General features: G+C 38.3%; 1 protein-coding gene across 2 annotated transcripts in view; it reads left to right on the top strand.

Moving 5' to 3' along the window:
• emc2 (ER membrane protein complex subunit 2) overlaps positions 1 to 15,394 on the top strand; it is a 37,915-nt gene that overhangs the window by 19,419 nt on the left and 3,102 nt on the right. For both annotated transcript variants that reach the window (XM_024264163.1, XM_036210732.1), the window contains exons 8-10: positions 5,404 to 5,485; positions 6,281 to 6,391; positions 8,517 to 8,621. In XM_024264163.1, the coding sequence (XP_024119931.1) occupies positions 5,404 to 5,485; positions 6,281 to 6,391; positions 8,517 to 8,621 (298 nt within the window). The remainder of the gene's footprint in view (positions 1 to 5,403; positions 5,486 to 6,280; positions 6,392 to 8,516; positions 8,622 to 15,394) is intronic.

Below are 15,394 nucleotides of genomic sequence, written 5' to 3'. Positions count from 1 at the left end.
TGCCACATCTTCATTTCACTTTGATTTTATGGTGTCTACACAACTGAGCCCTCTGTAGGCTGAAAACTTTTATTTCCATTAAAAGACTTGGCATCCTTTTGTTCCTAAGACACTGCCCTGTCGTTATTTCTACAGATATCTGATATTGAGATCTGATGTATCTAATGTGTTTCTTTAGTGTTCCTTTAATTTTTGTGAGCAGTGTATATAATATATATATATATATATATATATATATATATATATATATATATATATATATATATATATTGTTGTTTATGTATTTCTAAACAAATGTGTCTAAATGTGTAAACCATGTAAACTCCAAATTTAATTGAGAGTATCGAAAGAATCTGAAAAAATCTGAATCAAATTAAACTAGGCTCTGGTGAATCAAATCGATTCTGGAAATTATTGGCGATATCCAGCCCTACCAATCAACCTACAAAGCATGTTGGAAGTGGGAGTGCCCGGAGAAAACCCATGCATCTATGGATCCAAACTCCACAGATGCAAACTCCCCCTATAGGGATTTGAACCAGCACCTTCTCACTGTGAGATGTCCACCAACCACTACACCACTGTGCAGCCATAATAGATAATCATATGTACCTGCATATTCATAATCATATGAATCTGATGACTTGATTTTCAGCAGCCTGTTGGATGACTTTGACATTTTCCTCAACTCAGTTCGGAGTCTGAATAATGTTCTGTCCATGTCTGCCACTTAAAGTACTTAAATAGGATTTCACTCTTGAACGGCGGGTTCAAGAGTGAAATCTCTTCTCCTTTGCGTAAGGTTAAAATGACTCCCTGACCTTCCCGCAGTATCTTAGCTGCCAGGGAGAAGTGCAAGCTGGATAACCAAAACACTTTGCTTTTGTCACTTTCTATTCATTTGTGATTGTCTGGTGCCCACAAGTTAGTAAAGCCGGTCTGCCTTTTGTGTCTTAGTCCGGTCTTGTGTGTCAGTGGTTGCTCTGGACGGAAGGCGGCGGCAGCAGGAATGTGTAGCACAGTAAGAAGGTTACTTATTGGATATTTCATTCTTTTGTTTGGGTAGGCTCTATTGCTTTTGTAACCAGAGGAAATCCAAGGGTGAGAGGATTATCTCCTGGCTTATCCCAACACTTGTAATATCACAGCATTCACTCCCACAGTTGCTTATCTACAGGCGTGTCAATTTCTTTTCTTTGTTTTCTTTATTTGGAGTTACAAACTCCCTGTTTCCCCTCCTCCTCCTCTTCCGGAGAGCCAGGCATTATCACTACTCTTTTCCAGAGAAACGGAGCAGGAGACGGACACCCGCCGTAAAATTCCCAGGAGAAGACTGTTGCTCCTCTTCCAAACTAGAGAAAACAAATCAAACGCAATATTCACTGCTGTTGGTTGGAGTACTTAATGAAATATTTGGTTTATTTCAATTTATTAGGCTGTGTAAGATGTTAGAGAGTACAGATGATAAAATTCATGCTTTCAGCTTGAATATTCAGAGGGTAAGGCAGACAAACTGGTGAAAACAATTTAAAGTAACTGCCTTAAAAAGTAATAAATACAATTATAATTTTTACTACAATGACGCTTTTCTCTGTCCAAACAAAAAATAAATAAAGAAATGGACACAGTACATTCTAAAAATAAGAAACAATTGAAGGTTGAAATCAAATCTCAGTGCATGAAGCTTCTTGATTGTTTCTCAGCTTTTTCCCTACAGTCCATGTTCACTGCAGAACAGTCACTGCTCGTTTCACACTGACACAGATTTACTGCTGCCTAAGTGGTGCAATGGAGAAACCCTGCATTTTGTAACAGTTGCAATTTTTGCAAAATGTTAGTGAAACTATCCTCAACGAACTCAAATGATAGTATCTGAGAACCCGTTCATTTACTCTGAGATTCTGGATAAGACATGTCTTTCTCTTTATTCACACTCATGTTTCATACCTTTTCATTCACTTTAAAACAAACATTTATGAAAAGACTTCTGATCAAATTATTGGTTCAGTTTTTTTAATGTGACACTCTGCCTAAAATATTCATAAGGATGTTGAGTTTGTTAGTATGTGCTCAAGAGTCACCTCAACCTAATTCAATTAAGATATCGCTGATTGAACCTAAAGTTGAAGGAGAATAAATCTGCTGTTACTGCAGAATGTGAAAAGATCTTCCTTTTCAGATTTTTCTAATGAAATGCTTTCAACCACAATTTGAGCGCCATAACCTGACAGCGGCGCCCTTCAGTGTTTAACTTTTACTGTGTGTTTATGGGGCTAAGAAGAGCTGTCACTGTTGAAATCTTGTGATGCATTGCTGAAGAATGAGGATTAATGATGTTTTAAATGGTAATGAAATCATCTTATAGTGTCAGAATTCCTATGTGCACTGGACCCGACCTAAAGTGACCGTCTTAAATAAATGGTCACTATGTTTGTGTTTTAACTCCTTGACGACTATTTATGCAAATATGCATCAAATTACTTTGGTTCCAGAATTACCTTAATTTAGCATCTACATGAAAGCAAAAGCTTAAATGTGTTTTTTTGAATAACTGGAAATTTCAGGTGTCAACATAATATTTTTTTTTATCCAGGTTTTAAATTGATTTTGTTTGCAGCCCAAATTTGAGACTTCACCAAAATTTAAACTGGTCCTTCAAAAATATCTGCACCCACAAAAAAAATGTCTTCATTACACTCAAAATGTATTAAAATGGGCGAAAGTCAGTGCCACTGGTTTTAGTTTCCTCCAAAACAAAACAAACAAATCCCGCAGTTACACAACAAAGTGACTAGTCACCCGAGGCTTTGCAGTAAGGACCGAGTGTACCTGCCATGAGAGTAGCTTGGGGGTGGTGAGGTAAGATGACTCAAAGATTTGAAGAGGTAGACTTCTGGATTTGGTACAAAATGTCGTTTGAGCTCTACTGCAGAGCACGGCCGCTGCACGAGCACATCTGAAAGTCTTTACAAAGAGGAAGTGGTAATTATATGCAGCCCCCAACCCTTAGAGCCCTCTGATCTCCACCTCTGCTCAGCTCCTTCCCACTGTTTGTTTCTTTTGTCTCCATGTTGCAGTCATCCTTTACCTGCTATCCCCTTAATCTGTTTATTGTTTAGAAAATCTATCACGTTTGATTTCAAAATATACTTAAGTTCTTTATTTTGTTACATTTTTGATCAACACTACTTTCCCTATCTATAATTTTATAAAGTCTTTAAAACAAACTTGATAAAACTAAGAAAACTTTCCCTGACTGCTTGTTGGTAGAAGTTCTGTCCATGAATCTGCCTCTGTTTTGGTCTTACCGAGCGTACATTGGACAGATGTTTTATTGCTTGCGTTTAATGCTGCGTCGCAGTTTGCTCTGGCCAACTGTGTGAAGTGAAATTGCAGCAGATTAGTGTGAGGTCAACAGCTCAGCAGTATACTGCTGAGAAGTGATCTCATCCCACTATAGTTGTGGTACGCCAGCTCCGGCTGTAGTGCTGACATCAAGACGGTAGTTGATGTCACATTAAAGGCAGAAAAATACAGATCTACCAGATTTGTCCTCCGTGTCATAAAAGGAGGACAAATCTCAGTGGGAATGCTTTCTGCTCTGACGTCTGGGAACTTCTCAGTCATCCAGCTCATGCTAGCACACCATCTTGTTCTTCAGGAGAACTGGACTGTGAAAGTTCATAGAGGTCACTTACCTTTTTTAAACCACGTACTGGTTTCATGCCAGACAATATTTCCAGACTGTCCTGTGTGAAGTGGTTGTCCAATTGTTTTCCTTTTTCTTTTTTTTATTTGTTCGCTCCCAGCATCCCTTTAAGTTTGAGGGTAAAGTTTATCTTCATCCTTTGTAAAACATCTGGAACTGCTGTATACATTTCATTTGAACACCATATTTCATGTAGAACCTATTAAAATGTGATATAGATTTTTCTTAACCCATAACTTTTAAAATGAAAGCTAAAAAAAAATCAGACGCCAGTTTCAGCTTTGTTCAACATTTAAGGTACAACGAATAATTTAAAAAATGGATAAATGGACACTATTTTTCCAAATGTAATAACTAAGGCTGTCAAATTATCACGTTAATTGCGATGAACTAATTACAGATATTGTGCATTATTTTTTGTTTTATTGCAATAATCTCTTGCTTTTGTGAAGTCCATTTGTGTCTGAAAATGCACTCCTGGAAGAGCATTACCCCGCTTATACCATAGTATTTACGGAAAACATAAACATTAAATCAATTGTTAGAACTTCAGTCCTGTTGTATTTTTAAGTTTAAATCGTTTTTCACAAAACTGTGGAATAAAGTTAGTCAACATATGAATTATCATATTAATAAGTTTGTGGTCAATGTTTTTTGGATTGCTCTGAAAAATGTTCCTACTTTTTATGTCTTTAGTGAGAGCACTCTGGACCTGTTGTATTTTTAAAAATTGTTTGGGATTGGAAAAAAAATCCCTTTGGTGGTGTGGTAGTAAAGTTTTAAATTTGTTGTACTAAAAAACTTCTTCAAGTCACATTGTTTCTAAAGCTATTTTGATCTTTTACTGCACCACAATGTAACTAAGTTATATGAAAATATCTTTAAAATTTCTCAGCAATTATTAGGATAAAAATATTTGCGATTAAAATGGATCAATTAGAATAATTAATAACAGGCCACGTTAAGAAAGTAGCAGATATATTTTCTACACGTGACCATGCAATGTGTTGTCATACGTGATGAAGGAGTCAGATGTGACAGAGAGAATCCAGTAGTTTTTCAAATTAAAACTTCCTTCAGAATCGAATTATAATTTAAAGCCAGGTACCAACTGCCCCACAAATCGGTACCGGTCCGCGGCTTAAGGCTTGGTGACCACTGACCTTTAAACCTCTTTAGTTCTAACTGCTAATGATTAATTGATGTTCTGACTGCTTTAGAGGTGTGCCAAAAAGGTCAACAACTAGATGTCATATGGCCGATGCAAATGTCAATCATCCACATATTACAATTGTTGCTAATGTGCTATTATTTGGTGGAAATCTTGATGTGGTGGAGACACTTGTTAGTGGCTTGTCGCTCTCATGCGGTACCATAGCATCCTGAGGAAAGATGTTCAAACAAGATTGTACCTGGAAAACAAGAAGTGTCTCAACCCTTCTCTGTTGATTTTTTTTAAATCATCTGTGTCTACAATGTGCCCTTTGGGCTTTTTCACCCCTCAAAGGAGTTCTGATGGATGGCGTTGCATCATTGTGGGGGACTTTGTAATTCTGTCACTTATAAAATGACCTTTACTTCTTGTAGTTTACAAAGACTTAGACTTATGAATTCATTGAGTGTAGACACTAAAAAAAGCTAAAGGTTGGAGCTTTTACATCTGAGTCAGTCAGCTCACTCTGTCATTTCCACAGCTATGGAAAAGCTGCGTTTTGCCTGGAGGAACTGATGATGACCAACCCTCACAATCACCTTTACTGTGAGCAGTATGCAGAGGTGAGTCTAACCTTTATTTACTTCATTCAACAAGGAGGGGGGTAAATAGAGGCATAAATGTTAGTAAAAGTTTGCACTAAAGACCTGAATATTGCTGCAAAAACTACTGAATTGATTCAATATCAATCCAACAATACTTGTTTGATACAAAGCACAGCTTATCTGTTTTTTATGGTTTCCAATTAAAACAAATTGGATTTCAAATCAAATTTTCTCACAATAAAAACAAAATTATTTTAGCTTTTAGCCTAAAAATTAAACACATCACTTTTATTTTATTCTTGTCAATTAGTGGGTTTTATTATTTTTTAAAATAAAATTGCATTTAATATATATATTTTTTTATAACCAATCCTACACATGACACCCAGAGACTTTTAACATCCCTGAGGGTACATGGATTCGGTGGATACGTTTGAATAACCAGCGACTAACTAGGAATTCAACGATCCATCCTCCCATGATTAGGTTCCAACCTTGATTTTGGTTCACGGTTTTGTTTCAGTTTGATATGTGATTCGTGTATTACCAAACAACAACAAAATACCAATAATTCAGAAAAATCTATTTTTTTTTAAATTGCTAATAAACCAGTAACAATCAAGAAAATCCTTTTATTTGGCTTATACTTTGCCTGGTGTAATGTAACACAACACGTGTGACATTTTTAATGTAAACATGCAAATGTGTGCAGAAGGGGGGCAACAATTCACTTTTCCCACAATAAGGTTCAGTTTTAAATCAAGAACTGTGGCCTCCTCACCACTAGCTCATGTCTGATGTCTCCTCACACAGGTGAAGTACACTCAGGGGGGACTGGAAAACATGGAGCTGTCCAGGAAGTACTTTGCCCAGGCGCTGAGGCTGAACAACCGAAACATGAGGGCGTTGTTCGGCTTGTATATGGTGAGTCTGTCTTGCTTGAGGAAAAAGAGAAGCCAGCAGAAGCTTTTTTGTAACCATGTGGTTTGTCAAGGTTGAGGTTGGCCACAGTGTAAGTTAAATAAGACTGGACTATGTATGTTTTTTTTTTGAGGGGAGGTGAGGAGGAGGCTCTCAGAAAGGTCAACTCACTGCTGACTCAGAAAGTGGACTTCAGCTAAGAAAATCTGTCTGTTTGGAGCTGTTGATTTTTAGAAATGTTATTAGATTTTATCACTTTTGTTAGATTTAGTTTTAATTCAATTTGAGCAAAAAATATTAAATTGCTTTTACCATTCATATTTCCTTCAAATCTCAGCTGCTGCTTTTTTTTTTAACTGAGTTTTGCTGCAGGAGCTGATCTGATCAAACCTAAACATCTGTTCTCCATGGAGCTGTGTATTACTGCCAACTTCCTGAATCACTAAATCAATTCATGATAAAGTTTAACTTAGTTTCCTATTCAATTCAATATGTTTATTTTTAGACTTCCATTTAAAAACTGGCATTTGGTTCTGGTAAAAAGTTTTTGCATAATTATGGAATTCAATTTTGAAATTGTGAAATTATTGTCCTAAAAACCATTAGCTGCAGTAAGAAAAAATGGCAAATAAAAATTGCTCAGTGGATTTGAACTCAGCCATAATTCAGGTAAAGGGCCTCATCAAAAACAGTTGTGTAAAACCACATTAGATTAATATGCCACCGTGACTACAGGGATGTAGGAAACCTTTTACTATTTGTATAAAGATTAGAGCAATTTAAATGCAGTACTTAAAGTTTAAAAACATTCTATGCTAAAAAAGAACAAAGTATCTGAACAAAAAATAAAAAATCTTAATTTTTAGTTCAGAACTCCTTTTATCTTCTTTTTTTTTAAAACAGGAAGTTGCCTGAGTGTGCTGGTGCGTGGTGTGACAGGTAGAGCTGACATAAAAACACAAACAAAGCATTGAAGGGAATAAAAGTTAAAGAAGGGGAGCAGATCTGACATGGAGAGACCCACATGTTTCTCTGTTGTGCTCTTCAGGTAGTCCAAACATCACAAAGCAGCCCATCACCTCTCCAGACAGGAGGAGGGCAGGGCAGGGTCACATGTACGCCATGTGCAACACGTTAGCTGAAGCGGGTTGGGGGATTAAGCAGCACTTTTTTTTTTAGCAAGTCATCCCCCGATGCTTAGGTTTTTAATGAGCACCTGAAGTGGGAGTTTATTCTTTTTCATCGTAAATCTGTCCCCAGAGTGTGTTTTACAGATTGTCAGCTAGCCGCTGTGGTTCAGATCTTGACAGGTGGAAGAAGTTCAGTGAAAGGACAAAGACTTTCACCATCCTAAAGCCTCTTGAGTCAGTGTGACAGTGGACTTGGCGCTGACCACAGCTGGCTTGTGGGCTGCTTTCTGACAACACATGCATGGGGATTCCCCTCCATAATGGCGCAGGCTGTTATTCAGGGATAGCCTGTCAGGGCTGACATCACCTAAATTGAGGTTTCTCGAGGTAAAAAAATAGAAATGGAGAAAATGCTCACTAAAAAAATACAGAAGCCAAACCATTTTCTTCAAAGAAAAAAAAGAAAAAGAGGACCAGGTTGATTGGTGTGTAGTTAAAGTTTCAGCACGTTGGTGGAGAGGGCTTTGAAGTGCAGGCAGGCTAAGCCCTCTGGGGTTTGCAGTGTGGAGATGATGGCAGGAACATGGGAAAGACATGGGATTTGTGGTTCCGAGCAGAGCTGTGGGGCAGGCGCAGACCGTGATTCACAAGCCCCTCCTCTCGCTGCGCGTTGGGACCATTTTGAAAGATACAAGCTCCTTTCATCGCACAGAGTCAATGGCGTTTGAGAAATTAGGCCCGTTAAGTGACAATTTACGTATGAGGCATTAAAACACTCACTTTTTCCTCCCCATAAATGATTTCCCCTGTGTCATCAGGCCAAGGTCTGCTTTTTCTCTTCATTCTGCCACAATGACTAGTGGATTGGGAGATGGTAAAAGTGGTTGCATATTCATCTCAATTATGCTTTTATTGCTGTTACACCAAGTTTTGATATGAGAACACTTCTTCCTCTGTTCCCTCCATTGCCCCCCACCCTTCTTTTATTTTTCCTGCAGTCTGCAAGTCACATCGCTTCCAGTCCTAAAGTCAGTGCCAAGGTGAAAAAGGACAATATAAAATATGCTGCCTGGGCTGCCACTCAAATAAATAGAGCCTACAAGGTGAGTCACAAATTGCTCTTACGTAGCTGTGAAATTAGCCTGACTGCATTTTTCTTTTTGCTTCCTCTGTCCTCTACTCAAAGACGTTTTTACTCTTTCCTGCACCCAGACAGTGGAAACCACCAATCGTGCTCTTCTGTTGTGTTTCTGGGTGTTGGCGCACAATATTCAGACAGCCTTAAAACCCCCTCATTTGCATATGACACTAAATGTATTCACAGCCAGTTGACCTGCAAATGCATGGCAGGCTTTGATTGCTGCCTTCAACTCACACCGAACTGTAAAAACAACCTTCAAGTCTTTCAGAGTGTCTGGGTACATTTACTGTTAATGTGTTGACTTAAGGCCACAACGTCTGCGAAGACTTCACGCCACAAACTGGTTTCAGACACCAGCCACAAGCAGAGTTTTAGGGAGAAGATGAATTGAACCTTAGCTGACTTCAGCATCTAACGGTCCTTTTGAGGCTGAGAATTACAGGTAGATTTAAGGATATTCTAGGTTCCCATAAATTCACAAACCCTCTAAACATTCTTCAGACTTACACTACCAGTAGGCCTTTTATTTACCATTTTACCAAAATCATTTTAACATTTCTTAGCACAAAAGGCATCCAAAATTAAATAACGTAAATTGGTTAAAAAATGAAAACGTTATTATTGAACGTATCTTAATGAAAATATTTATAACACTTCAAAATTAAAGTGCACACTTTGTTGTAGCAGACTTTAAAAGGATTCATCCATCTATCCATCCATCCTCCCTCTTCTCTCATCTAGGGCCGGGTCACAGGGGCAGTAGTCTAGGCAAAGATAACTGAAAAAAACAAAACGGTAGCAAAACCTTTAGAAGCCAACTAACCCATGCTCCTAAATGAGAGTAAAATTGGAGTGTTTCGGCATTATGAAGAGATATATAAATGTTGAATGCCAAAAATGGATTCCTGAGCAACCTCTGGATGTTGAGGATGGGGGTGGAGTGGTACAAGTAAGGGTTTGTCCCATTCTAGTTTTAGAAGTTTTGGTATCGACCAATAACTCTGCAGGTACGGTGTTCAATTTGAAAGTACGGAACAATGAGCTCTTTGTGATGAGATGGAGCTTGTCCATTCAAAACTGTATTTGTTTGTAAAGTCATTTTGAGTTCTGCTCTGTTTTAAGGGAAATCAACTGGAGAGAGGCTAAGGTTGGTGAAATACGATCCAATTTTCTTTAGAACTCTGGCTGCAGCATTTTCAATCAGCTAAAGGTTCTTCAGAGAACTACAGACCAGCTTGATAATAAATTTTTGCAGTTGTCTAATCTTGTAAAAAAGTGCCTTTCTCTTTGCCAATTGGAGATATGTTGCTGAGAAAAAAAATCTAGTTCTAGAAACCTATTTTATGTGAGAATTTCAAACTTTCCTCATCAAAAAGTGACATGTTTGAAGTCTTGTAAAGTGAGCGGCTGCTCCTTGTTTAGAGGGTTAGTGGAGCTAAGAATCATCAGCAATAGAAACATGTTTTGCTGCTTAATAGTGTTACCTAATAGAAGCATTTAAGGACTTAAAAGGATTTAACAGTAATAAAAGCATATTACATGTGTGGTAATCATGCAGCAACCATATACTTTTGGACTGTTTAGTGGTTTTTGCTGTGCAAGCACTTAAAAAGGAAGGTGTGAGGCCTCCTGCCTTTTTCTTCACTCCCACCTCCAGTTAAGCAACTTCTGAGCTCTTTAAAAGGGAGTGGCAGTGGGGGCCTCAGCCGAACAGATGCCTGCTGCTGTGGGACTGCTGGCTGATTGATGGCCTCTTAAAAGTGTTGCTTGTGTCAGCCGTCCGCTTTTATTAGACTTGAGTACCTGGTGATTGTCATACCTCAGTGTCAGGAAAAGGTGGGCAGGTGAGCGCAAGTGGGAGCCGACATCTTCAAGAGGTCACGACTGACTGAGGCGTGCTTTGAAAAATTGTAATTACTTTGGTGGGTCTGGCTGACATGTAGAAAGCCTGGACATGTGTGCTTTTGCATATGCAGGGGCACTTTCGGTGACACTTTATGTCTTTGCTGGACTCTCTAAACAAATTCTGTGATTAGCTCCTGTGTCACGGCGCACAGACTCCCCGCTGCTTCCCGACTCTATTAACAGATACTCTAACTGGATGTTGAGTCGCCTGCTCCGCTGCTGCTGTTGTACAGCAGGGCAGGAGTTAATGTGGTGGTCTCACCTCGGGCTGAGGACATAATTGACTACCAGGCCCGGGGTAATGGTGTATTAGGCAGCAAAGCAATTAAACGCACTGAGCATTACAGCTGCAGTGACACATACAGACTAAATGCAGAAGAATGAGTCATCCTTGGAAACAGCATCGCCAGTTGTGTTCGCAAGCCAAATGCCCACTTAAAGATGGAGCTTGGCAAAAGACAAAGGAAAAACAACTTTTGTCGTGTTAATATAGCTCAGGCTAAGACTCCTGCTAGTTCCTGCTCAGGGATAAGGGGGTCAAATCAATAACAGCTGTGCTTTTTTGTGAATAAAAGATTTGTTCTGCTTTCTTTAAACAACAACTCTAATTTTTTTCTGATGGTTCACTTTTTATTTGGTTAACCTCTAAATAAGGTTAATTAAGGTGCAAAAGAGAGAAAGCATTTTTACTAGAAATTCTTCTCCATCCTCAGTTTAGCCATTGGCTGGCAGAGTTTTACTCCAACCATTATTATACCATGGTTCGAGTGGATACTCGATTCTGATTAGCTGTTGACTGTGGAGTGATAGAGTGATAATCCACAGTGATTATGCATCTAAAAAAGAAGTTACAGTCACATAACCTAAATGTTCTTAAACTTTTGTTTCATCTTCTGGACAAAGCAAGTATTAAGATGTAAACTTTCTCTCTGAACTGATGCTTTATTTAACCTATTGTGATGATCGGCATATATATATCACTTTCCTTTCTGCTGCAGTCGGGGTCGGTGTAGGCTCAGTGGCGTGTTGTCATGTCACCCTGACAAGATGTCGCATCACATATCAAATAGTCTCCTTTTTGTAAAAAAAAAAGTGATCTAAACTGAAGAAGTAAGAATAAATTACTAAAGATGTATTGAATATTTCTTTCTTTTGTAAGTGACCACGGTATAAGTGGGATAAAGACCTTTGAAGTGTGAATTATCAGAAATCAACGCACTTTACGGAAGCGCCCTACGCTCCACAGGGTGTGTTGATTTTTAATAATGCACACTTCAAAGAGCATTATCCCTTACAAAACACATTTCACAAAGTTTGACTGTAGCTATAAAGCTGGAAGCATCCATCTAACTTCTGAACTTGAGTATCAGCCATTGACTCTATAAGAGAACTAGACTGAGTGACCCATCCCCCGACAATCCAAATAGGAAGTACCCACTGGTTCCAAGAAGCCAAAATCCCATAGACTTCTAAAGAGAATTAAACAGCTATTATTCATTCATTATATTTTTCAGAAGAACCTTTCTTGCTCTGCTACCATTTTATAACATTTTCTTGCTAATCCAAATATTTTTATCATTATATTTTTTTGTGGTATTTTCATTTATTGAGTTTTATACTGGCCAATCAGGTTCCTCAATAAAGATAAGTGTTCTCATCTCGAGCTTTTGAAGCATTTGATTGACAGACTCTCCTGAGTCTGCTTTCAATTGGTACGGGTGTGGTTTTCCAACAAATTCCCTCATGATTGACGAGTGTGGTTGCCATAGAAAGGTTGACTCAGACCAACTCAAACCAATCACTGCTTACTGGCGATTTCTGGTTGTGAAATGTTGATGTCCATATTTCCAAAAATGGCAGCTGAATTAATTGTATTTAATTAAAGTTGGAAGCAAGTAATTTTTTATGGATGATGTCACACTCACTCTCTCCAGTTCTCTTATACAGCCAATGGTATCAGCTTAGGCTCGAGATCTTACTACAAGTCTATGTTTTGGGTAACATTTCTGAAGACAACCACAGTTAGAATCCCATCTACACTGTTTGATGGAGGAGTATGACTTAGAAAAAGTTGCATGGCCAGAATCGATAAAATCTCTTGGAGAAAAGACAAAATGTCTTCTACAAAAAAACTAAGTCGAGTTGAATTTTAGAAACTTTTTATTTGATGGAACCATCCTGAATGAATGAGTCTTCACTGATTTACAAGATCATTGTCAAAATTTTCAGTCATCAGTCTTAATTTGCATTTCTGGAAAACAAAAACTTGCACACTGCAGTTTTCACTGACTGTATCTTACACATGTGGACAGCTGTGTTCTTTTCACCGTAAAAGTCATGACTTCACACCTGGTTTGAATATTTTTCGTTTGGAAAGTCAAAATATCATAGAGGCTTTCAGAGGAGTTGTTGTTGAGGCTGTAGCTGCTGCGGACACTAATCCATATCGGCATTTTACACTAACATTTGTTCTAAGTTGCCAAATGTCCTGTGATTCAAAGGTAAACGGCATATTTCTGATTTTATCTTAACCAAAAAACAAAATTTTTTTTTAACAAGATGCAGCCGCAAGGGTTCATAATCCTGTGCTTGTGTGTGCCAGTCTGAAGTTTTGGTGAATGCAGAAGGTCTTTCAGGGGATCCAAATCAATCAAATGAATCAGGATCAAAACTTTAATAAAAGATCACTTTTTACCCGGGTTGACAACGACCATCAATTCTGTTGGCCTACAGGGTGCTGGTGGAAATTGGATGAATACTGGTGGAAGGGAAAAGGCATTTTTGTAGGCAAAGATAAAAGAAGGAAAGGCAGGAGAGTAGGACTTTGAATGTGCACCAGTATGTGGCTATGTAGAGTAAAACTGTTTTACATCACTTTAAGACAATGATGGTTAGTTCAGCAATTCATGCAGTCTTAAATTTACAAAACTGCAACTAGTGCCTTTAAAATAGCCTTAAAATAGGATTACATTTGATAGGTCTTAGATGTATTATTTTTAACCCACATTGTACAAATATGGCAACATAAACAACATTCACCATTTCAACATCTATTGACAATAGAAACCAATCATGGGAAACTTTAAAGTCCCTGCTGAGCTATGATCACAGAACCTTACCAGACGTGTGAACAGGAACGTTCTGTTCACATGCAGCACAGGGAAGTGCAAATTCAGTATCAATGGAGGGGGACATGTTTGAGGCACACTGTAACAATTATCAGTTATAGCCATGAAATAGACTGTGAAATGGGAATTTAATTGTCTTCAAAGTGGCATTAAGTGGATCCTAAAGATTCAGAGTTTTATCTTATAGAAACCCTCATGCAAGATAATTGAAACAAGCATGTCAAGGCTTTTTGAAACCTTCTTATAAATGCCTTGTGTAATTTGTTTCCTGCAGTTGAATATCATTGAGATCAGAAGATATCTTTCAAAGTGTTTCTTAGCTAAATTGATGCAGTCAGATAACTGTTTTTCCATACAAAATCTCCAGACCACTCTGAATACAATGAGAGAAGAAAAGCCTCTCCAAAAAGGAAATTTCTTTAAAAAAATCTTGAGTTTTAACTTCTAAAGTTTCAAGAGAGACCTCTGTTTTCTGCAGACAAGGCCCAAAAACAGTGAAGATTAGCTACAAGCCCTGGGGTAATTTATCACACACACAACCTCCCAAAAACCATGGTCACTGAACAGTTTGTAACTTATAAAATGTAGAACAAGCCTGACAGGCAAAGAAAATACAAGCTTGAGAAAAGTAGCTGTCTACCAAAATTGTTATTGGAAATGGTGTATGCTAACGCCTGCAGGTCTGAAAATGAGAGGAACCATGCAGCTTATATTTCAAAAGCCAGCATCTGTGTTGGTGTATCAGGGTTTGGGGCATGGGTAGATTTCACATCTGTGTTCAGCACTTACACTAAATGACATACACATGTTTGTGAGCAGTTAAAGACACGCTTTAAACAAGTTCTGCCCTTTTTGAGTTTTAAAACAACATCCCAACCGTAGTTTTAATTTGTCTTCTTCAGATTCCATTCAGAGATGTCTTTCCGTCTGGGTCAGGCGAGGTTTAATTGGACAGATGCTTTGTTATGTTCCTGGCTCCTCGCCCAGAGTGAGGAAATCATCTTTCCTTTTTTAGTTATTTACTGGGTGCCCTGTCTGTTACAAAATTAAATTAGGTAGGAAAAGTGTGTGCCCATCTCTGTCTGCCTGAGAGATCCTGTCCAAATTTGGGTTTTGATTTGCGGCACTTCCTGTGATGCCGTCCGACTGCGGAGCAGACCTCTGAGACAAGTGTTACGATCTCCCGCGCTGAAGGCCATGGAAGTGGACTAGAATGAGCATGCTGACCCAGAGCGCATGTTGATCAAAAATAGAACAGCAAAATTTCATGAATCAAACAACTGATTAGTGGATTAGATTACTTTGCATGATCTGTTTAACAACTTTAATGACCACCTTTAATTAATTCAGCTCCAGATTTTAAACTGGAAAAATTATATTTTTGGTTAGTGGATGAAGCTAATGATGTTTCTTTTGGCCTGTCTAAGGATCTACTTACAGAGAATCTGTATCAATGCTGTACTGCTGCATAAATGTTCCTGTAGTCACTGCTGCTATTGTCTATAATGGCCCAGGCTCTGTTCATAGATGGCACAGTTACACTCTTTTTGGTTCAACATCCAGCAGTACATAGAAAGAAGTAACTTAGGGATCTTAGGTGGAAAAGATTTTCTAAAGGTAAATTACTATTCTCTATCCGTCTTGTGTGTTTTGAAGTTTTGTTTACGTTGGTTTTACAGCAAGCTCTTTTTTGAGCTGGGGT

Source organism: Oryzias melastigma, unplaced genomic scaffold (assembly GCF_002922805.2).
Source record: "Oryzias melastigma strain HK-1 unplaced genomic scaffold, ASM292280v2 sc00205, whole genome shotgun sequence".
Classification (NCBI taxonomy): Eukaryota; Metazoa; Chordata; class Actinopteri; order Beloniformes; family Adrianichthyidae; genus Oryzias; species Oryzias melastigma.
Note: the sequence above shows the minus strand (reverse complement) of the source record. Positions and strands in the feature narration are given on the sequence as shown.